Source organism: Podarcis raffonei, chromosome 1 (genome assembly GCF_027172205.1).
Source record: "Podarcis raffonei isolate rPodRaf1 chromosome 1, rPodRaf1.pri, whole genome shotgun sequence".
NCBI lineage: Eukaryota > Metazoa > Chordata > Lepidosauria > Squamata > Lacertidae > Podarcis > Podarcis raffonei.
The window spans coordinates 100,226,443-100,253,072 of NC_070602.1; the positions used below are offsets into that span (position 1 = coordinate 100,226,443).

At 39.4% G+C, this 26,630-nt stretch overlaps 1 protein-coding gene across 3 annotated transcripts in view; it reads right to left on the reverse strand.

The window, feature by feature from the left end:
• Positions 1-22,736, reverse strand: part of GTDC1 (glycosyltransferase like domain containing 1) — a 161,034-nt gene extending 138,298 nt beyond the window's left edge. Inside the window, exons 1-2 of one of the 3 annotated variants that reach the window (XM_053406031.1) lie at positions 22,635-22,734; positions 8,948-9,158 (exon numbers count right to left, since the gene is read on the reverse strand). In XM_053406031.1, coding sequence (XP_053262006.1) covers positions 8,948-9,158; positions 22,635-22,668 — 245 coding nt within the window. In that variant the 5' untranslated portion in view covers positions 22,669-22,734. Of the gene's footprint in view, positions 1-8,947; positions 9,159-22,634 lie in introns of all 3 variants that reach the window. The other 2 variants (XM_053406022.1, XM_053406015.1) reach the window with 2 other exon arrangements.
• Between the last annotated feature and the right edge of the window lie 3,894 nt (positions 22,737-26,630).

Sequence of the window (26,630 nt, forward strand, 5' to 3'; positions counted from 1 at the left end):
GGTGCAGCAAGGTTGCTCAATTCTCAGGAAGGCCCCGGGCTGACCTGGAACCAATCATAGCACTCAGGCTGGGAGGCCTCTTCAGATAATATGGTCTCTGCTTGAAAGTGGCTCAGCAGGAAAGAGTCCTTAACTTACAAAGTCAAGGTTATGAGTTCAAAGCTGGTCATTGTTGACAGTGGGTGGGCAAGGAAAGAGCTGAGGTAACCACAGGTTGGGAAAACAGAGTGCATCAAACTTTGAACTTCTGTTCGGTAACCAATGGAATCTCTACAGATTGACTTTCTGACTTTGAGGCCCTCAGCTTAAAAGAAAAATAAATTGAAACCAAGAATCTCAGAAGTCTGCTTACATTCCTGTTCCTGTACTACATTGCACAGATCACAGCTGTGCAAATTTGAGAACACCTTGCCCCAATACAATTGCAATAAACCATTTTCAGCCCTTACGATCCCAAGGTTTTGCCACAGATGTCTATTAGCTGTTCATTTTTCTTCTTTTTCTGAGAATTCTCATTTGCTCCTTGTCCCATGACTTCCAGAGGCCCAAGAGTTAAGGATGCAAAGTTCACGGGTTTGCACTTTTAACACAGGGAAAACCAAGGATTCAACTGCCACATTATCACAGCAGATAACATCCATTCTGGTCATATTTATCTGCCCAATCCCAAATCTGGCATGCACAACCTCAAACGTCTGACAAACAAGAACAACAAAATTTGTTCTTTTGACATGTACAAGGAACTTAAAATGGCAATTTCTTTGTTTCTTGTTATAGGCAAGTTCTCAAATGCTCCTGCGAGTCCCATGCCTCATGAGCACCTCATGAAAAAGTAACATGTTCCACACTCATGTTTTCCCTTTCAACCAACACATTTAAGTTGAAGATACTGAGGTCTGATACTGACATGATCTTAGGTGTTAGCATTTCCAATCTCCAAATACTCAGCAGAATTCTGGGATTTGCATCCCACCCATCCCCCAGGGATAAAAGCCTAATAACTCTCCAGTGCTAATTCCAGAGTAAGTTTCCAAATTGGAAAGCAGGGCATCCCCATCTCTAAGTGTGCCTCTGACAGAATATTTGTTTAGAAATGCTGTTCCCAGCCCCAGTTCAAAAAAGTCATGCTAGAAATAAAGCTCAGGTCCCTAAGTAAATCTAGTAAAGCTAAGGTCCCTAAATCCATGCTAGTGAAGCTAAGGTCTATAAAAAGGAATTTGCACAAGCCCCCCCCCCAAAAAAAACCACCCAATGAATTGTGTGCACCTAAAATATTTCCATTGGTACTTTCACTTTTGGAAAGAATGATTACTTTCAGAAAAAGTGTGAGAAGCCTGAATCTAATCCTTTTCCATCTCCCATGATAATGATAGGTGGCCTTGGATCCAGTCCCCAACTCCCTTAGTGGAATGCACCACTGGAAACACTTTGTGTTCCAGTTCCCAATTTAGTGTTGGGACCTAGACATGCAGCAACTCTCTCTATGCCGAGATTCAATCTTGGAAAGCATACACCTAACACCTTTTTGTGGACATGGTTCCCAATCTGGCTGAGGGTGTGAGAGCCAGTGTGGTGTAGTGGTTAAGAGCGGTGGACTCGTAATCTGGTGAACCGGGTTCGCTTCCCCGCTCCTCCACATGCAGCTGCTGGGTGACCTTGGGCTAGGCACGCTTCTCTGAAGCCTCTCAGCCTCACTCACATCACAGAGTGTTTGTAGTGGGGGAGGAAGGGAAAGGAGATTGTTAGCCGCTTTGAAACTCCTTAGGGTAGTGATAAAGCGGGATATCAAATCCAAACTCCTCCTCTTCTTCACTGGATCATGGGGGAAAGTGGCAATCAGAACAACGAGATGCTGCTAAAGGACCAACTCCCAGAATTTCTGTCTTTTTAGATATTTTCCTCAATAATTTCACAAAGACGCACATGTGTGTGTATTTCTGCATGTGCACACACAGCCGTGCATGTATAAGTACACACACCAAAGGGTTAAATGTTATAGTAGAACTGAAAGTGTGTGCTTTTAATAGTTCTTGTAGCATTTTTTTGTAATAAGGGGAAAAAACTGCACTGCATTTTATACTCGCCCTCAGGTAACTGTTCATTTGGATAAAAGGTCTTATTTCTAACAGATTCCAGCCCTTAAAGAGCTCCAGGGTAAATACTCAAAATATATTTACCCCTTAAAATTTGACAATTGTATTTTAAAAGACAAACGGTATGCTTATTACACTTTTACACAGGGAGAAAAGCCATTATTTTAACTGATGGAGCTATATGCGAAAAAACCCTGATGGCTGTAAAAGGCACCAAACAAACTAAGACAGCACTGAGGTGTGCAGTCAGAACATGGATTATTTTGTTGAAATATCTAACATGATACTAAGACCAGAGGCAAATTTTAGATATGGAGCTTAGGTCTGGGTTTGCTGTTCTGAAAAATAAAAAACATATATAATACGCTGCACAATCAGGGAAGAAAGGCTTTATGGCTACACGGTGCTTTCAGTGCAATAGTTTTATGAACAAACAGTGTTCATTGAAATAGTGTTACTTAAATGTAAAACACTGCTCCCACCCCCCCATCCCCACCATTTTCAAAACTATCAGTATCTTTTGGAAAACAAAATGAAATTAGGTAAAAGAAGGAGGAGGCTGGAATGAAGTTATGTGGTTTTAGCCGTAATGTTATAAAGGAGTATGTAAAAATGGGTTGTCAACAGGTGAGAATGTAAAGCTATAACATATTAAGATAAATGATTAAGATAAAAACAAAGATGGAAAGGATTTGCTGAATCAACTAACTGAACTAGAATACAAAAAAGGGAGGTGTGAGGAGGTCAAGGAAACAAGTAAATGAAAGATAAGCTATGGAAAAATTGATTTGTTTTTAAGTGTTTTTATTTTTCAGTTTTTTGTAATTTTTTGTTTTATTATTTTTGTAATTTTTTGAAATTTTAATAAATATTACCTTAAAAAATGAAATTAGGTAAAAGAAGGCTCACCTCAACCTCCTAGGACATCTTTAAATTGAATGGGATTCCTTCAATGTACATTTTACATACTGGAAAGTTTTGTTTCCAAAGCCCAGGGTCTCATTTTGACCCCTTTCTGAAGGTCATGTTCACATACATTCTTAAACTTCCCACTCCCCCCTCCGTTTTTAATTTGAGTTTTCTATCTGATAACACATGGCAGTCTAACAAGACACACACACGCACAGCAGTCGTCAAACAAGTTGGTTGATTCCTTCCCATCATTTAGTAGGGTCACTGCTATTGGCATGAGAAGTAACCATGCAAATCGAGAGACCTGTGAGTAACACTGAAGATTGTTAGTGCTATGACATGTGCCCCAGTCACTTGGAAGTTGCTTTCAAGTGCCATCCAAGCAGTAGTAATATATTAATTGGGCTGTAGTTTCTAATGACACAGTCATACAAGCCACTGGCCCAGCAAATAAGCAGTCCAAACAGTAAGGACTGGTATAATGGCACACTCTCACAGCCCATCTCAGTAAATGAAACTTGTGGGGCAGTGTAGATTACCTGATATGCACCTAAGAACTGTTGATAAAACAGCGCCCTTTGGATCAATTTGGATTGGAAGTGGGCCAGCAATTATGAGTATCACTGGAGAATAAAAAAGAAAAATCCCCAATAGTTCTAAGTGGCAGCTTGGGCATGACTTACACTGGCCCTTTGGGAAGAGAATTTTAATCTTCCTTTTTGAACTCTGACTAACATAGTATCTAAAAAATAAAGAAAGAGAAAGCTGATTGCCAAAAGTGAATGATCTTTTGCTTCCTGATATTCTCCTACACCAATATAAACTTATCGGGTGCTGATCAGATTACAATCATGGTCCCTTCCAACTCTACAGTTCTATGATTCTAGTAGCTATGCATGACAAAAACTACACTAAGGTTGCAATCCTATTCCCACTTCGCTGGGAGTAAGTTTCACTGAATTCAATAGAACTTACCTCTTAGTATACATTTATCAGATTTACCTATAAAGGATTATATCTAACCAAGTCATACAATGAGTAGACCCACTGAAATAAGTTGATTTAAATGAGGATGGGTCGAGTATGATATAGCTGGATACAACCCAGCGTTTCTTGAGTGGCAGTTCACATATTCCTAAGCAACACAAATACAAGGGGCTCAGCATAGATGTCCACATGTACTATGGAGGCCTCCCATACCAATATAATCTCCACTAGCTTAGACAGGGGCACTGTTTGGGAGTAAGAGAGTGGGGATACCAACAGATGCCCTCCCATCTCTTGAAAACCCAGCACCAATTTTATTTCATGAGATGGGCAATGTATTGGGCTTAAACTTGGCTCATTTGCCTCACACACAGGCCCTATTCACTTGTTGTCCCCCCTCCATTACTAGTTGCCCCCTTCTGCAGGTATCTGCCCCTGCGGCCCATGTGCTTGGCTCTTTCATGTAGAAAGACCTTCAGTCAGCAATACACTGAGGACCTACTGGGCTTTTCCCAAACTCTCCCTCTTGCATGATAATTAAATGGGAGGGAAAAATGAATGATTCTAGAACTACAATCAGGCTGCAGCAGAAGCCACTCTCCAGGTGTCACGGCTATAGGTTCAAGAAGCAGGTTCAATAATTCAAAGCAGTTCTCAGATAATGAGAAAGGAAGAAACTTGACAGAAAAAAGTAAAACAATTAATAATATAACCAAAGAGCCTACCTGAAAATTATTCAGGAAGACATCAATATGATCATAAACATTCACTTTGCATTAATAAGCTTTGCTTGTGATTAAAATGTTGGCAGATGGTAGCTTTTCAGTTAAAAAGTGACAAGTTGTTTTTAAAAAAATCCATGTAACCCCCTACACATTTCCCTTGAAAAGTTTTGTTATTCTGCTTGTTTTGTATGTATGTGATATATATATATATGGCACAACTTTAAACATTTCACAATTAAGCATGTCACAATTACTCAAAATTAAGTGGGGGCAGAGGACCAGCCCTGACTGGCATTCAGTGTAAATCAATTGAAGGAAGCCAAACAGATGAAGAGACTGATCAAAATGGGACTGTCAATGTAAACAGTCTGCCCATGGGTCCCTCTACTTCCTAATATTTTAGACATGGACAATCTCACTTGACATGGGAAGGCTTTAAGTGGAGCGAGGGCTGCACAGCTAGGTTACATGTAGATCACAATAAATTACCACTTGGTAAATGGTTTTCCGTATTCACTCAAAATGTTTGGCCTATCTTTTAAGTTTTGTCATAACAGCCAAGGGTGACTTCTCCAGGTTTCCTTTCTCAGCATAATTCATTCTGGATGGAGAAATATTAGTTAATAATATTGCCTTATTAAGTTCTAGAGCCAGTGCCCACTGATTCATATTAGCATCAAATTATATAAACACACGGAGACGGCTGCAAACTGATGAGATCCTTCTGTTACATGGCAGAGCAGGACTCTGAACATAATGACACCAACAACCATGTGAAAAATGTATATATCACTTGCTGATTAACAAAAGCAGTAATAGTATTCTGATCATGCTACTCAGAGCACTTGTAGATTTATAGTCATCACTAATGCATAAAGGTTTTGCTGATTTTTCAAAAAACTGCCCTAATAAGAAAATAAAAGCTTTGTGGTTTTCTTTTCCAGCATATTTGCTTCCTCCATTTTAGGTTTTTAGAGAATCTGAAGAATTGTTTTGTTTTATTCAAATGCATTATGTGCGCCTTGTTTTATATATATTGGTATTTACATTGCTAGCACTATAGTATAATGAAATTGCGCGTTATGATTCAGTATTTCTACATTTATGATTTTTAATTAGTATAGTTTATCCTCTTAAAAGTGTCTTGTATTTATTTTATTTCTATATTATTCATAGGTTCAGCTTATTTTCAGATAATCAGGACACATGGCTGTATATTAAAAGAAACTGCAGTATCTATTTTTCATCATTACCCTAACCCATAACACTCCTTCTGTTTGCAAAAAGCCTTGGCATTAGCTATGGATGTTCATAATCCATTCTAGCTCATTCATGAGACCCAACTAAAATGTAGGAGTTCCCTTTGGAATAAGGACTTTGTACACCACAATTTCTCTACCAATATCTGAAAATCCCCCATTCTTCCGCTGACAAATTATTAACCAATTAATTTCAGCTAGTCTTAATTGCTCAGTGTCACTAATGGCAAAAAAACCCCAGCTCCAACTTTCATTGCTTCCTTCCTCCTCTTATGTCCTTTGTCTACAGACAGGTGCCATGATGAAGCAGGAGGGGGGAAAGACTGGTAAAATTACTTTTCTGATTGCTTCATTTCTATTGCATGGAAGGAAAAATCAGTAAGACTCTATAGCGGAACTCTTTGGGCTCTGCAAGGATAAAAAGCTCTTGCAATATATGGGAACAACTTACATTGACTTTTTCATGCATGGAAGAGTACAGCAGAAACATAGAGGTGCCCAATGCATGTGTCATATGCATGAACAGAACTCCATGCATAGAAAGGGATGTGGAACTGTGCTGCTGGCCCTGCCCCAATGTCACAACCATCCCTGGCACCACCCCATGGACATAGCATAGGCGTGAGAGAAGGGAAATCTGCCATTGGTAGCAGCAGAGAAAAACACATGGAATTATGACACGAGTAAGGCTGCTGTCAGAAGCAACCCCAAAACTGAGTGCAGAGTGCAATTTAGTTTTTAATCAATTGCTACCAATGCCCTCCTTGACACCCTCAACATTAGTAGTAGCGCTAGAATATTAATATTAACAGCATATGCTTAATTCTCTCACTGAAATCAATGGGACTTTCAATTGCTTAATTTTAGCTGGATTACCAGCGCCGTACATTCCTATTGAACCTACACCTATATAAAACTCTCTGAATTATTTTCTCCGTGATCAGATACCAATAGCAACAGCAGGGCCATCACCTCCTCATTATGCTGTATTGGTTAAGCGTAGATTTAGTTGGTGTTTATGAAGGTTACATTGCACATAAGTACATGACAGATTTGCTAACTTTGAATCAGTTTTTAAGCTTCTAGTACTTTCTGTTAAAATGTAGGTTATTTGACAAATTGGAATTCAGTTATCTCAGGTCAATGTAACTGTACGTTAAACTAATGAAGTGTATGGCTATGAGTTATGTCTGATTAGCTTAATACAGCGAGCGCTGGACAGCTTGGGCTGCTGACCTTGAAGGAGCTGAGATAACATTGCAATGCGTTGGAGGATGTGGTTGTGATGTAGAAAAAAATTTACATAATAGTTTGTCATACATACTCCTACAAAATAGGATTGTTTCGAAGTCGAGCAAAGCAAAACCCACATTCAAGCACCTCAGGCAGAACAATTTTTCCCTCCTCTGAAAAGTTGTTCCAGACTGGCAGCTTAGATGCAATAAGAAGCAGCAGAGAACAGCCAAGGAAAAGCCAGAGAGAAAATAAAATATATTTAAAGGGCTTTATTTTAAATGCTAAAAAATGGACTTACTCCACATAGTCAAAATACACAGCAAATACTTCAACGTGGCATAAAATTAAACTTAGATTCACACGACGCAGCTCATGGAGCTGGTTGCTTAAGTCCACTGGGGAAGTTTGGGTTTGAAAAAACCAATCCCACCAAATGCTGTCAATCTATTGAAACCGTTCTTATCCCTTAGTTGTGGGAATTATCTGGAGAATAAATACCGTATTTTTTGCTCTATAAGACTCACTTTTTCCCTCCTAAAAAGTAAGGGGAAATGTGTGTGCGTCTTATGGAGCGAATGCAGGCTGCGCAGCTATCCCAGAAGCCAGAACAGCGAGAGGGATTGCTGCTTTCACAGCAGCGATCCCTCTTGCTGTTCTGGCTTCTAAGATTCAGAATATTTTTTTTCTTGTTTTCCTCCTCCAAAAACTAGGTGCGTCTTGTGGTCTGGTGCATCTTATAGAGCGAAACATACGGTAAATCCAAGTGTGAGGAAAAACAATTAAGAAAGAGTCCGTCCTTACATAGTTAAATTTTTTGCCCCTTATTAGGGGCTTAGAAAAGCCAAATAAATTCAGGATTGAAAACCGTGATTATTTATTAGCTTGCTCGGTGAGTGTGTTCCCAATGAACAAGAAACAATTTTCCAGTTTGCTAAAAGGCTTCCTGTGCTACCTACAAGACTGCCCAAAGCCAGTGTTGTGTTGCAGAGAGAATGCTAGTTTTGAACTGAGAAGACCTCGCTAATTGTTGGACTTTATGGAAGTCATTCATTCGAAGCCTAGCCCACCTCACAGCATTCTGTCAGAATAAAATTTCTTATTGGAAGAGGGATAAGCGAGTGGTCCCTGTGCCCAGGAGACAAGTCCATTGCCTGATCTGGACAGGGTTGCACTTTCTCTGAACAAGCAGTTATGCAGTCCGGGGCTGCTCTTTGATCCGTGTCTGCCGCTAGGCAGAATACACGTACAGCCAGTGACCAAAGAACCAAGTAGTTAACTGCCTTGGACATGCAGAATTTTTGGTGTGTGTTTCTGGAAAGCAACTCACCTACCTTTTCAAGAGTACACTGTGATATGAGCATGAGACTTGACTGCGCAGAGTTTTGTTTTGCTTTTAAATCCCACACCACCGGGCATCCTTATAAGTAGCTTTTTGGATCTCACCCCATGTGTACATAATTGTATGCAGAGATATGTCTTTACGGCATGGTGGCACCGGTTTTATCACGGTGCATGACCACTCACAAGGGCATCTGTTCTCTCACATCACCGTCTGTAGAACACAGTTGGCTCTGAGCAACTGGAAATGCCCGGGATTTAAAGTGGAAACGTTCTCATGTATCTAAGGCACCTACCTTAGGTGATCTCAGTTCCACAGAAAGGTTGCTGAAGTGTATATGAGTAAATACGGAAATTCAAGATCTGGAGTTACGAAGGTATCCATAGCTCGCCTTACCTGTAGTCCATGCTGGCTGGGACAGCTTGCATGAAGTAGAGTGCTGCAGTCCTTGCTCTCCAATGCCATTTCTTTGCAGGGAGAGTAAATAGGACACAGTCTTCTATTTCTTCTTTTAGGAGATCCACTAGCTGCCTGTGTGAACCTCCATAAAAAGCTTCAATCAGCAAAACGCTCATTCTCCTATACATTTCCAAAGTTGCCCAGGATTCTACAAAAAAAAACCATATTAATAAAGCCTACATTATAATTATTTCATTTAAAAATGTGTCATATAGGATCATGATAAAAGCGGAACCACATTACAAGAGCTCAGCCAGTGAGCTCAATTTTAAAGGGATTCAATCTTTTTGTTTCATTAATAAGTTTAACTTAAAAAAGACTAATTAAAATTGCAAGCATGGAAAAAGGAGAGTATCTATTAATCAAAGTCACATTCCATTAAAATTTAGGTTACAATTAACAGTTCAGTCATACATGCATGTGCCTGAAAATGTTTAGGCTTTTAACTTAGCAGATTACTTTAAAATATACATTTATTTTTAAGTTGGTGCTTGCTGTTTCTTCAAAATATCGCACATTTGTTTTCTAATACAGATTGCCCTGTGACTGATGGTACGTAAAAACTGGAAGACATTTGAAGCACAGTTCAACCAAAATAATCTTTCATACTAAAGGCAATATGGAAAGATGACTAAAAGAAATCTGACTAGGGGCAGCCCAAGGAAACCCAGGCTGAGTCTTCAACCCCAAGGACATCTACACTTAAAGCTACAGAAGGCTGGGAGCAGAACTAAGTGACATTTTCAGCCCCTAGAGGAGATGCAAAATACATTATTACATCAAACTAGCTGGAACAGAACAATATTGTACACTTTAAGAAGGTTGTTCACACTCTCAGCCACAGGGCAGCTGACATACAAAACCAAGGCAGAAACAAACAAACAAACAAACACAACACAACATCCCCCCTAAAAAAGAGAAAGCAGAATAGTCTGTGACAAGTGCTAAAAAGGCTCAAAAGCTAGAGACAATGTTTGGATGCTGCTAAGTGGAAAAATGATAGTGTGTGTATTTTGATTATGATTCTCGTGTAGTCCATGCACTTTCCCCTTGCTGTTTTAATTCAGAATTACTCTCTCCTTTTCCAAAGAGGAGGACATGCTGCCCTGTGCAGAATGGTTATATGCTGCATCACTGACTCTTTTCAGGCAGCAGATCATACCTTAATCTGATTGACAAGAAGCTAAGAGAGCCAACTCCCATCAGCCCCAGCCAGCGTCAAGGATCATGGGAGTTGCAGTCCAACAACATCTAGAGGGGAACAGGTTCCCTACCTGCGCTCCAAACACTAAAGTAAATTATGATGCCAATGATGATGTTGAATTGGGTCTGGAGAGACCTAGATTCAGATCCCAATTGTGCCATGAAGCCTGCTAGGTAGTCTTGGGCCACTAACCCTCCACTTAACCTTTCTCAAAGAGTTGTTGTGAGGATAAAATATAACAGGGAAAGAATGATGTGTGCCACCTTGATCTCCCTGGAGGAAAGGTAGGATATAAATATAGCAGGGTACAGGACAAGTGGCAAAATGTCCTAGGCTAGCCTTGACCCCAATATACACACTTTTTGAACAGCAGACCACCACACTGTACCATGCCACATCACAAACTGATTTAGAAAGCTTCCTCGTTTCAGTTCTTACATGCAGTATAGGCCTGTCGTTTGAGAACGTAAGTGCAAGTTCCCCATGGGCATTAAAGATGAGATCCACATTTCTTTCAATCCCAGACACAACTAACAGCAGAACTGAATCAAAATACATTTTCTCACCCCACCACCAAGCCACGCCCATTCTCAGGAGCAATTAAAACTTGTACAAATTAATATTGTATATTATTATTATTATTAGTTGTAGTAGTAGTATTAATCTACACATTTTAACTAGTTATGCGACATATTTGTATTAGCAACAATGAAAGCAGGATGAAAGTATGTAAATCATGCCAGCACTGCATTTCTAGTTTTCCTGCAATCTCATACGGTATCACGTATTATTCTTGTTTTGCTTTGGTGTTTTGTTTTGTTTTAAAAAAAGCTATTTCCCTTGACCTTGCCAAGTTAAGGTAAATATACGCCATGTACTCCTAGGAGATCTTGAAAAGCCACTGATGATAAATGGCCTGAGAACATTTACCCTATCAGATGGAATGCAAAGCTCAATTAGGTATAAATCATTTCAGGTATTTTAGCCATTTCAAAGGAAACAACAAATATTAGAACAACATTGCTGCTTTCTCATTACAGTACTTCCTCTCTCAAGGGTGTCTCTTTGGAATCAGTAATTCTCCGTGATGTACTAATGGCTTGGTTCCATTCTCAGGAGTGCATCACTGTGCGGCTTGAAAAATTCACTGTTCTGCATTACATCATAGTCACACTCACCCCAGCCCCCAAGAAGGTACATTGCTAAGAACCTTGATATTCAAATACAGGTCAGCTCCTCCATGAACAGGATACAGGCAGCAGCATTCTGTTCTTTGAAAACTTCCACCTTTTGTTCCAATACTTAAACAGTGTATCTGTTTCTGATCATGAACACTATTTCCAACATAAAAAAATAATAATAAATAGGCACAGGACAAAAAATGTTGGCGAAGGCTTATTCCAGACCAGTATATATTTTTAAGCTAAAGTCAAAATACACAACACTTTTGAGACAGAACCAAATAAAAGCAAGTTAGGTTCTATACCAGAACAATTATATATTATGTATGGGCACTCCTGGTAAGTGGGAAATGCAACTCAGAAATGGAATAAATAAAAATAAATCATAAATGCTGCACATAAAAGTCTCCTGATAAAATCAACACAATGCCTGCCTTATACTGCTTTGAACATGCAGATTTTCAGTAAACTTGGAAACAGTTTTTGCTAGCACTGGGGTGGAGGTAGTAAAAAGAAAATGACAAAATACAAATATTAGGTATAGATGAGCTATGTGGAGGGAGGGACCAGGAAACAGTACATAAAGGACACTTCATAGATCACTAATGGCTCATTTTTTTGAGCCACCAGGTGTCCTTGACTGGTTTCTCTTTTGAGGAACCAAAGATTTTCAAATGTCAAATACAACTGGCAGCCTCACAGATGTCTAGAATAAACATGGTGTTCATTTCTGCCTATGATAATTGTGTAAATAAGCAGGTAATAATACTACTAATACTAATCATTTTATTATTTATACCCCACCCATCTGCCTGGGTTTCCATGAAATTTGTATTTTATGATGGACTTCCAGAATGTTCTGCTACTGATAACATCAGAACTATTACAAACTATACTGACAGCACGACATGTCAGAAAATTCTTCATTCAACTAAAGAAAATTTACAGCAGTTATACTGCTACCAGCATTGAAGCTACTGTAAGCAAGTATGTCTGAGAATAAACTTATGCAGGGTTGTATATTAAATTTGGCATCTTAAAACAAAACATCATTACCATCTTCCAATGATTGTTGTACAAGGTCCTTCCTTTAGAACAGAGAGGGGGAACCCTTTCTCAGCCAGAGGCCATGTTTCCTCATGAACAAACCTTCCAGGTGCCACATCATACACTGAGGCCAGAGGCGTAATGGGACAGAGCCACAGATGTGACATGAACAGCGAGGGAGATGCTGCAGTGACTTGGAACACCTGTGCCATGTTTGTCTTCCTCCCTGAGAATGTGCAAAACTACACTTGCAGCAAGGTCAAGCTGGTTGCCTTTATGGAAGAGAAGGTACAGCAACTTGAGCCTCACCTATCCACACTTTGACCTATCAGACAATATGAGAAATTTCTAGAATATCTCTGTCCTGGAACAGCGATGTGGGGATAAAGGGACACCTAGCTACTTTACATGAATTCAGATCTCCAGGGCCTGATGATACCAAGGGTACAAAAGGAGCTTGCGGATGTAATCTCAGTCTCTGTCTATAATCTCTGGGAATTCTTGGAGAACACGTGACCCTGCAGACTGGAGGCAGGCAAACGCTGTCCAAATCTTCAAGGGGGCGGGGATGAAGACCCAGGTAACTACAGACTGATCAGTTTGAGGTCAATACAAAGAAAGGTCCTAGAACAAATAATTACATGGTTGGTCTGTGAGCACTTAGAAATGGATACTATAATTATTAATACCCAGCATGGGTTTCTCAAAAACATGTCATGCCAGATGAAGCTCATTTTTTTCCTTTTCCTTTTTTGGATAGAGTTACAAGATTGGTGGATCAGGGGTATGCTGTGGACATAGTCTATCTTGATTTCAGTAAGGCTTTGGACAAAGTTCCCCATCATATTCTTGCAGAAAAACCAGTAAAATGTGGTACTGGACTAAGAAGAGCTTAGAGGACTGTACAAAGAGACCAGGGGGTGCATTTGGCCCATAGGCCTAAGTTTCCTGACCCCTGCTTTAAAGAGACTGTCTTAAAGCACATGTGTCAGAAATACTTGCTCATTTTTAGAATTACTTGCTCATTTTTAGAATTTCTAAAGTATGTTTCTAAAATGTAACTGAGGCAGCAAGTATAGTGAACACTGCCATAGTAAAAAATATGGATTTGACTACTTCTAAGATAAAGGCTATAACTGTGACAGTCCTAGTATTTTCAAACTAGAGCTTGGGTTCAAGAGGCATTTTCACTTACAGATTCAGAATTCTGGGATGGGAGACAACATGAGCCCGAGACTTGTGCTGGCTCAGGCAGCTAATGCTAAGCTCTATTTTAGTATTCCATCTTTATCTTGTCCAAATCCATGCATTCATACATATCACTCTAAATTTCTACTCTTCTCTGAAACTTACAAAAAATATTAAATAGCAAGAGTTTTCATCTTTCACAGATCACATGAGCAATGCAAGTAATAATAAATTGCAGTTGTTGGTTTGTTTGTCTTTTTTAAAAAGCATACATACATACAAAATCAAAAAATCTCATTCAATTTGCAGAGGGTTTATTTTTATTATTATTATTAAGGATTTTCTTGTTTTACAGAAGTGTAGTGCCTCGTATTTTTTTTTGCAGAGGGTTTATTAAAGAAAATGCACTTACTCTTTCGTATGTACATTAATAAATGTGGTTTCACAGATGTCAACCCAGCTCAAATCACAGAGCCATAGTTAGCCCCCCTATGGTGAGCTAATGGGCAGTGTAAGTTACATATTGTATTTAGAAGTCCTTCCACCAAAACATTTTAGCAATCATGAAAAATACAGGGTGCAACAGTTAATATATTCCATAGGTAGATAATTTCTTTGGTTATAGGAAACAAAAGTATTGAGTTTCAGGAATGGTTCTAGTGATGGTTAAAGGCCCACACAAGGGAAATTTGCTCAACAAAAGGTACAAAACATAACATCTCTCTCTGCCACAAACCTTTCATTGATCTGACATACACACTGCACTACTTAGAGGAACAAACATATCTAAACACAAACAAACAAAAAGTGTATGTGTACATACAGCCAAATCAAAATTAAATAGGTATTACCATGATATTTGCTTGCTTTTATGCCACCTCCTCTCTTCACCCAGTTTTAAATACAGAACCATGGGGAAGGAAACCCCACCAAAATGTTTACTAAAATAATTTCAGTTACCAACCATGCTTGTTATTTCTCCTGGAAACCCCAGCTAATAAACGCTGCAACTGCATTTTAACAAATGTGGTAAAATATGACTAATAAAAGTATAATGAGCATATACTTTGAACAGCTATATGCATGTTCAAAAGAGACTATAGTAGCGTAGGTACAGTAAATTGGGGGTGGGGGAGATCACACTGTTTTGACAAAATGATAAAGTTTCTTTCTGGGCAAGTTATGTACAAATTACAGCCAACAACCAACTTTTACCAGTCTTTCTAAACAAGTTCCAGTTATTAGATATATTTTCCCACGCATTCACACAATATAAGTAACATTTAAACTGCAATTCAGTTTAAAAAGCAATTCAGCTTACATGACAGATAACTGTTCGAGTTCATTACCTTAGGCTTTACAATTTGAGGAAATTATCTGGAGTGACCATCATGTTCTTCTGTGAGGGATGGAAGAAGAACTGGGGGAGAGCCAATGCTCAGTGGTATATGTTTTGCATGCAAAACAGCCCAGAATTGCTTCCTGACACCTCCAGGTAGAACTGACAAAAGCACCGTCTGAACCCCTGAAAAGCCACTGCCTGCCACGGCAGACAAACAAGGGGACTGTGGTCCTCCAGATATTATTGGACTACAACTCCCATAATGCAGCAGCACTGCACAGGCCACGGGCTCCATCATCATTAGAGTATACAAGTGGTCTTCAGATGGGTCAGTAGCCATAACTTGTTTGAAAGTGAAACAACTCAGCAGGAATTGGGGGGATGCTGAAACCCAACACTTCATTTGGGCTCTTTCTTGCTTGTGTACAGACTGCTAAACCATGGATAAGCATTATGCACACACCAAATCTACCAGGAAAAGCAAAAAACAAAAACAAAACCTGACAAGATACATATTTCTGAAGTAGTTTTCTACACCAAGGTGACTTACAATGTGTCTTAGCACAGTAGAATAAAGAAACATGTGATGTGCCAAAACAAGTGCACTTGTCTGCTTCTTTGGGTCCGTTTTTGCTTGAAATTTTTTTATTTTTTAAAAAAGTGCTTGCTGCATGGGGCATTCCCCCCTCGTTTAGTTAACACATTAACTGGAGGAAATGTACCTAAGTGGCAAAATCAAGATATATTGGGTGATTATTATTGTTTTTTGCCCATTTACAGAAAACTGTAAATGGTTAAGTGGCTGAAATTTGGGGACACTGTATACTACTGTGCAGCTCACAATCAATTAGGTGGATTGCACCGTTTGCTGCTGTATTGTTTCTGCAATGAAAAGCATGCTCAGGGTAGATTTCACCCCATTTTTCATAGGAAGGTATTTGACAGACACAGTTTCTCCAGTAGCAGAATGTGGTGTGGTGTGGAACCACATAGCTCCCATCCCAATGCCAGAGTTGCTGCTGCTTTCCTACACAAGGCTGGGATGAGGTGGCAGCAGGGGCAGGTCTCTGAGTGGAACCAATGGATTGGCAGCAAGTTTTGCCTTGTGCCAGCCACACGGCCACAGTCTCACTCCTGTAGAGCTTCATAATGTATTCACAGTACTATGGAAAGCACACAACGAAGCCAAATTAAAATGGTTCACATGAACATACTGTATGCAGGGGTCAGCAAATTTTTTCAGCAGGGGGCCGGTCCACTGTCCCTCAGACCTTGTGGGGGGGCAGACTATATTTTGGGGGTAAAAATGAACGAATTCCTATGCCCCACAAATAACCCAGAGATGCATTTTAAATAAAAGCACACATTCTACTCATGTAAAAACACCAGGCAGTCCCCACAAATAACCCAGAGATGCATTTTAAATAAAAGAACACATTCTACTCATGTAAAAACACACTGATTCCCAGACCGTCCACTGGCCAGATTTAGAAGGCAAATGGGCCAGATCCGGCCCCCGGACCTTAGTTTGCCTACCCATGGTATAAAGGAACCATTTCTATCTGAAAACACACAAACACACACACACACACACACACACACACACACACACGTGTATACTCCACACTTGAACTGCAATATCAGGAAATTGAAAGTTGTAATATAAAAATGTCCCAGTGACCATTAATCTACAGACACCTTATAGTACAAGGCATAATGACTCCTACTGGAGTTTTACATATTTAAAAAGTAACATGCTATAAAATCTGTGTATTACACTATGCATGAAACAGAAGCGATGGCGATATAAATCCTTAAAGAAAAGTTGTTAATGTGCATGCAGAGTAGCTACATTTTAAACCTCCATATCTCAGCTGCTTTAATTTTTTGAACTATGCAAAGACACTAATGGCCTTTATAATTTCATGCCATAAATTAAACTTGTTTTCAAATTATGGGAAAGCAAAAAAATGGTTTCAAGCCAAAGTATCTCTCTTTCTCTCCCTGGGTATACATATGTATACACTGTATATTATATACAACATTTAAAAAATTTAGCTCTAGTTTTCCCATTGACACTTTTCGATGCTGGATCCAGAATGCCCCAAAACAGAAATGCACTTTCTTTCTGTAGAAGGCCTTGAGTTCTAGCAGAAGCTAATAATTAATGTTTTAATGTTGTATTTTAATCTTGTTTTTAAGTTGTATTCATTCAACTTGTTTTTATAATTACTTGTTAGCCACCCTGAGCTCGGCCTTGGCTGGGGAGAGCGAGGTATAAATAATAAAAAATTATTATTATTACCACAAAGATAGACGGTTTTCTTCAATTTCCCTTCCTACAGTCCCCAATGTTCTGCAACCTTCCCGGGCAATTCCACTAATGAAAACTCTGGATCCAACCAGAAAAATCCCCAACCTAAGTCTATCAGCACTGCACTTAGTTCAGTGTTTTAGCTCAAACACCAGGGGTGAGAGAGGGAACATCCAAAAGGAAAAGGTAGGTACTACCATACTCCCGCATCAGACCTGCATGTAGACTGTGCCAGCAAGGACCACAGCAGCGCCATTTCCATAGAAATAGTCAAGAGAACTAGGAAAAAGTCTCCAGGATATTGATTATAGGTCAGAGGTGTCCCAGATGCACATTGACAATTTTCCAAGTAGTTGTACAGATAAGCCTTAAATGTCAGCTCTGTTGACAAGTTCAGCCCAAGGCAAGTAGCCATCACAGAAAAGCAAAAGCAAGGCTCAAAGAATTGCAAGAGCACTCTGTGTGTTGAAGCAGCCATGCTCAGAAAACAAAAACAAGGCACATCCATAGCTGCCAGAACCCCTCTCTGTCTCAGGCTACATACACATCACATTACATTCTAGAATCAATGGAGACTGAGTTCTTCTTCTTTTTCTACATGCCACACACACAATCTAGATGTACTGTGATTGGTTGTTGTTGTTTTTCTCCAGAAAGGCACTTCTGAAGAAACTGATTCCATATCAAAAATAAAAGATTTTTCTGCATTACCCCACAATATGTCCATTTGAGAACAAATGAAAACAGATGTAGGCAGTCCTGGTAACTGAGGGTTTATGCACACCTGCACAAGATGTTGTGTGGGGGCATATACTGAGATCTCAACCACCACTTCCTTCTTCATCCTCCTGAGGCATGTGCAGAGAGGAAAAGGCATGGATAACCTAATCAAGGTGGAGGGTTTTGAAAACACATTAAGCATCCACACCTACCCTTGCTGTTGGCGGGAATTAGACTCAATAAGGGACGTGGGTGGCGCTGTGGGTTAAGCCTAGGGCTTGCTGCTCAGAAGGTCGGCGGTTTGAATCCCCGCAACGGGGTGAGCTCCCGTTGCTCGGTCCCAGCTCCTGCCAACCTAGCAGTTCGAAAGCTAGGAAGGTACATGGCGTTTCAGTGCACTGACCTGCTTCGCCAGAAGCGGCTTAGGCATGCTGGCCACATGACCCGGAAGCTGTACGCCAGCTCCCTCGGCCAATAAACCAAGATGAGCGCCGCAAACCCAGAGTCGGCCACAACTGGACCTAAAGGTCAGAGGTCCCTTTATGTTACATTGATAGCAACATGTAGAGGAGAAGCATGAACAATTCTGGATTCAGGAAAAACTGCACTTTTGTACTACAAATAGTACAAATAGTTTGGTGTGTACGCAGTCCTAATTCACCAAAACTTTTAAGGTAGCTACCAAAATAAGGAATTTGAAGTAGTTAGACTGCAAGCACTGACAGACCAGACAGTACAGTCATCCTGAAATAGCACAGCTTTAAACATGTACAGTTCAGCATGTATAGCATCTATATCAAATACTTTGGATTCTAAATTCAAAGTTACCACCTTTAAAAATAAATAAAAAGAAAGATTCAGACTTCCTGCTTGATTTCAAAGCTTTGGAAACCACTTGTCAATAAACAGTATTATTAAAGTGGTATTTATGGTTCCACATGTGACTATAATGCTGATGGGATGTTTGCCCGCATTTCATTCAGGTCATGCTCGCATCTCAAAGAATCTTGTTTTCAACTCTTAATAGTACAAGATTATCAATTCCTATGACCTCAGTGGCTCACATTAGATTTAACTGGATGTTAGAGGTTAGATTAAAAATAGTGTTACATCTCCCATTACCACACCTATTAGTTCTATAACCACTCTGAGATATTTTAAACATGACAGGGGAAGATGTTATTAGCTACTTCCCTATTATAGAAAAAGAATCAGTCTGGTAATAATAGCCTACTATTTGATAATCTCAGACATTTAGGCCTGGACATATGGAAAAACTGTGTCCTGTAGCATTTCCACTAGATCTTAAGTTCTAGCCAGCTCCAGCTAATATTTTGTTTGCTAATGATTCGAATATGGTATGATCTAAGGCAGTCCTATTGAATTCAAGGGGACACAGTACATGCTTATAAGCAGTTCTGTTTATATGAATGGGGTTTAAGTTTCTGCATAACCTTGTACACATTTACCTGGGAGTAAGTTACATTGAACACAAGTAAGCATACATAGGATCATGAATGTTGGGTATCTTCTGTCTAATAATTGCACATCAGACTTATCTTGAAAGACACAAATTTTATCTGGTTTTCAAAATTCTATAGAAATTGGAATTGTACCCTTAATTTTAAAATCAAAGCAATCTATCCACCTAAATATCCAGAAGACAAGCCATGAAGAACCCCATATATATATATATATATATATATATATATATATATATCACAGTATAAACTTTTCAGAGCAAAAAAATATATATTCAAGAGACTAGATTAGATTAGAAATCTATATTCAATTATATTACTAAAAATCCCAACATGACACTCTTTTAAATTCACAGGCTGGTTTCTACATTATAGTGTCTCCTGTTTATGAGAAACTAAGATTTGAGCAATATCATCACTCAAATATTAGACAAAAGATGACACGAAACCCTCTCTGTATACCTCTGGTCGTGTTAAAGAGAGAAGATTGAATCAATGATTTTGACAAGCTTTCAAAAGCAACCTAGATAGCATTGTGCTAATTATTTCTTGAACACACCTTAAGCGTGGAGAAATTTATTAACAAAGATTGCTGGACACAAAGACTACGTATCAGAAACAATACTTTGCATTATAGGCTGAGACTATTCTTCAGGAATCTAGCAACAAATAAACCAAAAACATTCTGATACCCTATTAAATTTGCAATTTACTTAATTTAATATATATATTAGAATCTTATAAATGAATCTCTGCTATTTATTACTTATTTAAAATATTTCTATTTTGCTGTTCATCCCAAAGTGTCATAGCAGTTTGTAAAAATAGAAAAATATAATTGAACAACATTAGTCATGCAGTAATACAATACAACATCAAAAGGTTTAGAAAGAGTAAAACTGAAAGACAGAGTGTGAAGGCTGTATGGAAAAGAAAATCTAATGTGGCCTTTGCAAGTGGTGGAATGCAGTAAAGGGCCTCATTAGATCATCTAGGGTACAGATCATATGGGACTAGTCTACTCCAATGCATGGGGCTACCTCTGAAGATGGTGTGGAAACCAGCTAACACAGAACGTGGAGCCTGCCTATTAATAGGTGTAACTTCCAAAACATCCTAAAACACTCCTGTGAGTGATGCTCTGTACACTCTGCATCCAGATTGCTTCAACTACTGGTTTGGCAAGCAGTGTGCACCTGACAGTAGTCACAATCTATCTTGTATCCATTCTGTCATTCCTGAAATATTGACTTTTGATGTGTTTTCCCCAAAACCAGATTTGATCCAAATTGAGAAAAACAATGATCTAGCTGCATTTTAAGCTAGTAATGTGTACAGTCACAGCTTGGGTAGTTTTACTAGTGTAGTTGTTGTTTTTCAAAAATATAGTACTTTTATTTGGCTATAAAGCAAGTAAGTGTAGTAACAGAAGAACAGTATACCCTGAATGGAAAAAATCATTTTGCCTTAGTAACATTGTTTTTACTACTCCCGCCAACCTTCTGACATCTCATAAAGCTCTCCAAGTGCCTATTCACATTCTTGGTCAGTTTACTCAAAATTAGTACACTTCTCACCAATCCCAACCAAGGCAGATGCTAGAACTAAAGTGCCTCTGGTTAGTTATCAGTATGGCAGATCAATAGTTCCTGAACTCCAAGCCAAAGTTTGTTTTAGAAGGGATTTTGTCCCTTAGGCATTGAAGCTTATCACTAACACTTCTTGGTAAACGTTGCATCTATGAATTCACCCCTACTGGAGCTCAATATAAAGGAAGTTGCTTCTTCTTCCATCTTCCTTGCAGGAATAGTATTAATGGGCAACAGCAGTAGTAGAGAATGCTGTTCAGGGCCAAAGTAATTCACAACCAAGCCTCTAGCACTACTTTCGTACACAGCAGCACAGGTCTCAGATCAATTCAATGCAGAGACTCTTAGGACCAACTCTGTGATGTGCTAAACCAGAAACACACACATACCAAGCATCTTACCCCATGTTTGCTGCTTTCAAAAGAATCAGCCCCTACAGTCCATGCAAGTTCATTCCAGGGCGAACAATTCTGCAATGTGCAAAAATGCCCAGATGCGGATGCAAGCCTTTTACACAATGGAAGATTAAGGAAGCTATCAAGGCACAGATAAGAGTTGGCAAAACAGACACTTTTCGGGGTTTTTTTTAAAAAACACCTTTACATTTTATTTTTAAAAAATTCAAGTTAAAGATAAAACAAAGCAGATGCAAAGGGTGAAGACTAACATAACAAGCTTAATACTCAATAACAAGGCCTACTGATAAACTTAACGTTTTCTTACTCCCTTTGATTTTCTATACACAATGTACTTCACAAGCTCTATCTGCAGTGATGACAAACCAGCAGAAAATAGCATATTGGGCCGCAATGTGTCAGTGATATTTTCTTGGAGAAAATTAAACAAACACAGATTGTACAAGGGTACACACCTTGTGCAAGGGGTACAAGGTGTTATTTCAAGAAACGCAGAGAAGCTAGGCCTGCTTCAGGAAGTTTCACAAATATATTGTATTTACAGAAAACTGACTTTTGTTACTCATGTGTTGTATTTTATGCATTTAGACCTTTCAGTGTAAAACATTTTTACAATAATTGGACAACTAGCATGCTTCAGCAAAGCAGCAAGGTTTTAAATCCCAAAGAAGGATTCCTGTGCTGAGAAAACTGAAATTAAGGGTTTCTTCATAGATTACTCTATGAGTAAAACACCAACAGCAGCATCTTCTGAGCAGAGTTTCATTCTGGGGTTGCTGCTTGTCTATGAAAATCTGCTCCTAGGAGGGTTTGGAGAATCTTAGAGCTGGTTTTTGGAGTGCAGGAGGCAGGTTGTGGGAGGGCGGGGAGATAAATTGGTAAAAGTCACTCTTCTCCCTTCAGCCACGGGGATCCCAGTCCTGGATCAAACGCATTTCATGGATGGAAGGAGCCACATCATTTGCAGAACACGAAAGTCTGGATCTAACCCTTTGAGGAGTTTAAAAGGGGGGAAGGGTATAATCCAGGTTTGTAAATCTATATTTACTATATACTATAATTCTGCACTAATACACAGACACACACACACACAATGTGTATATGTATATGCATGCATTAAATATATAAATGACTCGATTGACCCTTTTTCTCCTTTCCATCCTGCACCAACAGCATTCAGATAGAAACACCATGACGAAGGCTCAAAAGGATATACATAGGTCATGAGTAAAAACATGCTGCCTTAGGGCCCAGTAACTAGGGGGAATCACGGCATCAAGGAGCTAACATGTGCAAAAAAATTGTGGTTTAATAACTTGCTAGAAACCCAATGCCTAAGAGTGGAGAGTTGAGGCTTTGTGACGCCACCATTCTCTACTTCCTTCTTAAAGGAACCATCTCAGAGACCAGAGCTCTACTCCTTCCCTCCCAAATACACTATCCTTGGCGAGCCAAATTGGTGTCCCTCCAGGTATTGTGACCTACAACCATTGACCATGCTGGCTGGAGGGCATCATGTTTACTATCCCTCAATGTACAAATAAAGCTTCCTGAGAAGTCATTTTATAGTCACTTGAAAAATCCACTTCAGGAAGTGTGCTTGACAGCCAGGATGTGCACAAATCCCCATGTGCTAAAGCACTCTGCTGTGTCTTGTGCATTAGCACATCCAAGGTGTGTGCTTTCTGGCCGTTAAATGTAGAACCTGTCATGCATCTCTGCTTATTTACAACCGTCACTGACACGCGGCAGACCCTTACGATATTTTGCCAGGTGCCTGATGACACCTAATAATGTCCACTGGCATGCCTGAAACATTTATCAAAATTCGCCAACTGCTGCCTCACAGCACTTTCAAGCCATGGGGAGCTCAGGAAATGAGGCCAACTTTTAGGGATTTAGCTGTCACTAAACGTGGGCTTAAAAAAAATAAATACTTGCAACTTACCTGGGATTTTACAAACTTCACCCCACCCCAGTATGATCTTAAGCTAGAAACAATAAAGCTAAGACAATGCTGAGGCAACACTGGATTGTTATTAGGGCTGAAAATCAAAATCATATGAGTTTGAAGTAATTAAATCTACATTGTATATAAACAAACAATTTTTTTTAAATCTTGCTGCTGCTTATTTTTATTTTTATTGATGATGATGATGATGATGTTTGTCTCACAACAAATGCTACACATAAATGAAGCATGCCCTTTTTTGAGAGAGAGAAAGGGGTTTTCCGGCCTCAATTCAAAGTGCTGGTTTTGACCCATGAAGCCTTATGTAGCCCAAGACCTCAGTAAGTCAAGGACCACCTCTCCCCACATGAACCAATAGGACTCTGCATTTATCATCTGATGTGTGTGCCTTCTCCGAAGAAGGTGCAGATAGTGGCAACACACAAAAGGGACTTTTCAGGGGTGGCTTCCTGCCCATGGAATGATCTCCCCAAGGCAGTGCAACATGCACAACCACTGGCTACTTTTAGGCACCCTTCACAGTGAAAACATTAGGTGGGAACATTCAGCACAGGAACAGACCATTACTACTAGTCCCTGAGCATGTGAATGTCCTACTTTTGATGCTAGAGGTCTGGCTGCTTCTACTGCTTCTCTGGGTGCATGAATAGGCCAAGGAATGAACAGCTGGAGACTGTGCAGGATCCTTGTAGCTATGCAGAAAAGGGGCAACTAACAGTTTACAGAGACAGGGACAACTCAGGCAGTGCATGCCACCTTCACCACTCTCATATGTTTCCCAACTTGCATAGAGTACTTTGTTTTCAGATACAGAAGCACTGACTGTACTTGCTACTGGTTCAAGGAAGAAGACAGACTTTGGCTGCAATCTAAGCAATACAGGGCAGGGTACAAGAGTGGACAGTCCCCATTCTCCCAAATGAAGAAGCAGGCTGCCTTTTTATAGAACCACTGTTTTATGCAGCACCCATAACTCACACACAAGCACTTGACATCTCTTTGGTGGACTTTTAACTTGTTGACTTACTACCCCAGAGCACATCATCTCTAGGCATTAGCGCTTTGACACTATTGGAAACAGACAGGCAAGGTTTATAGACAGAAAAATGTCTTGTTTTTATGGCTGCACAATAGGGAATTCCTATTATTGTTAAGGCTATATAAAAAGTATTGATCCACTGTTATGTCTTAAAATGTAACACGGGATCTTCAGAGGAAAAAAGGGGGACGGCTAGTGTGTATCATGCAATTCTTCAATTATATAAAAATGTGGCGATTGATAAGCAAATGCCTACCTAACTTTGAACTGACTTTTTTGGTGCATGCACTTTTTTCATCTGGAGAAGAAGAGATTTTTTTGTTTCGTTTTGCTGCTTGTCATGTTCTATCTTTTCCTTTATTTATTTATTATTAACAACAACAGTTTGGTTGTCTGCTTTCACGCGGGGACTCCAGGGAATTATGCCAGCATTATAAAACTTCACATTATCCCTTTGAGGTAAGCAAGTGTTAGGTATTTCTTCATGTACAAAATTAAAAACACAATAATTAACACGCTGCCAAATGTGAAAATGCCAAATTGCTAAAATTCCTAGCCCTCTTCATCACACTGGCATGGCATTTTTCCAAATACTGTCTTTTGGGAGGGAGGAAACAAACATAATTATTCCAAATTACAGATTTATAGGCATTTTCCAACAAAAGTTTTTGAGTTCATTCAATGTTATCTTTTTTGTATTATTCTGGACACCTCAAAGATTGATATCATCGTCAGAAACTACCACTGAAATGATAATCAGGTTGCAAATCCTATACAGTACACATTTAGATGGGAGTAAAATCCTATTGAATTCAATGGTGCTTACTTATGAGTAGACATGAACAAGATTGTTCAACTATTCTAAACTCGTCCTGAAGTCACCTTCAGGATATTATCAGCCTTATTCTTATTAATATTCACTCAAACATCGTCAATGTTCCTTTGTTACAGATTCAAACTAATTAGTAAGTCCCAATAATCTTCGGTGCATATCAATACATCAGAAACAGTCATATTCTCTTTGTATACTTTCACTTATCATATGAATGACTGCTGTAAACAAGAAGGCACTGCGCTAAGATCTGATGTAGACCCACCAGTGGTCCCCTTCAGATATTGTCATGGTGACAAGGAGCTCACCAGCACCAACTGGTACCCACTGGGGAGTGCAGGGCAGAGGCAGGGCAGCTAACAACAGGGAGCCAGCAGTTAACAATAGGCAGACATAATGGTGGGTGGTGCATAGAGAAACTGCAATCCGATGCATACTCACATATCATTAAGCGGTCCCATAAGACCCTCAGCAATTTTCAACTGGTCTGTGGGCAAAAATATTTGGAAAGCATTGATCTAGAAAGATGCCTCCTGTTACACATATGCAGGGGACAAGTTCTATGCAGCTGGCTCCTGTGCTTTTCAGAGCAGCAAAAGAGGCAGATATTCAGCAGGGGTAGCTTTCCCCAGAATGGAGATTTACGTAACTAAGTTTAGGAGCCCGCTACAGGCATCAAAATAAATGATCCCTGCATTTTTAACATCCAAAAGGCATTTCAAGGCATGTAAAGTTGTCGGACCCAGAAGACCAGTAGACCCTTTGCTAGTTTTGGCTGCAGACATTTTTCACCCTGCTTCTTCCTCAGCCTCACATTCAAAATGCAAACTGTTGGATTACTAATCAATACGCACTCATTGTACACTCAACCATACTAGCTTCCCTATGCATAAGCAACTATCAATTCCAGATCCACAAAGCATACTTAACTACAACTAATATTTCTGAATGCTTCTATAACTTGCGTGTAAACAGCAACACATAGCATCTGCTGTACTCCAGCCTAGCATGAAACCATAATGACCCTTCCAAATTTCAACTATTTCACAGACGTTTTCGATAATCTTCCTCCAGAATCTCATAACATGCTATTTCCTCTTAATTGGGTGATAATTAGCGCACAGTGTACAATTCCCTTTATATTTTAAAATAGCCACCACAAAGCTTTGGTACCACGCATTCAGCATTTTCTTGGGAGTAAAGGATTTCATTAAAAAGACCTTGAGGAAGCTTCATACATTCTTATCCCTATTATTTCAACACATTTATAGGCACTTACAACAACTTGTATTTGT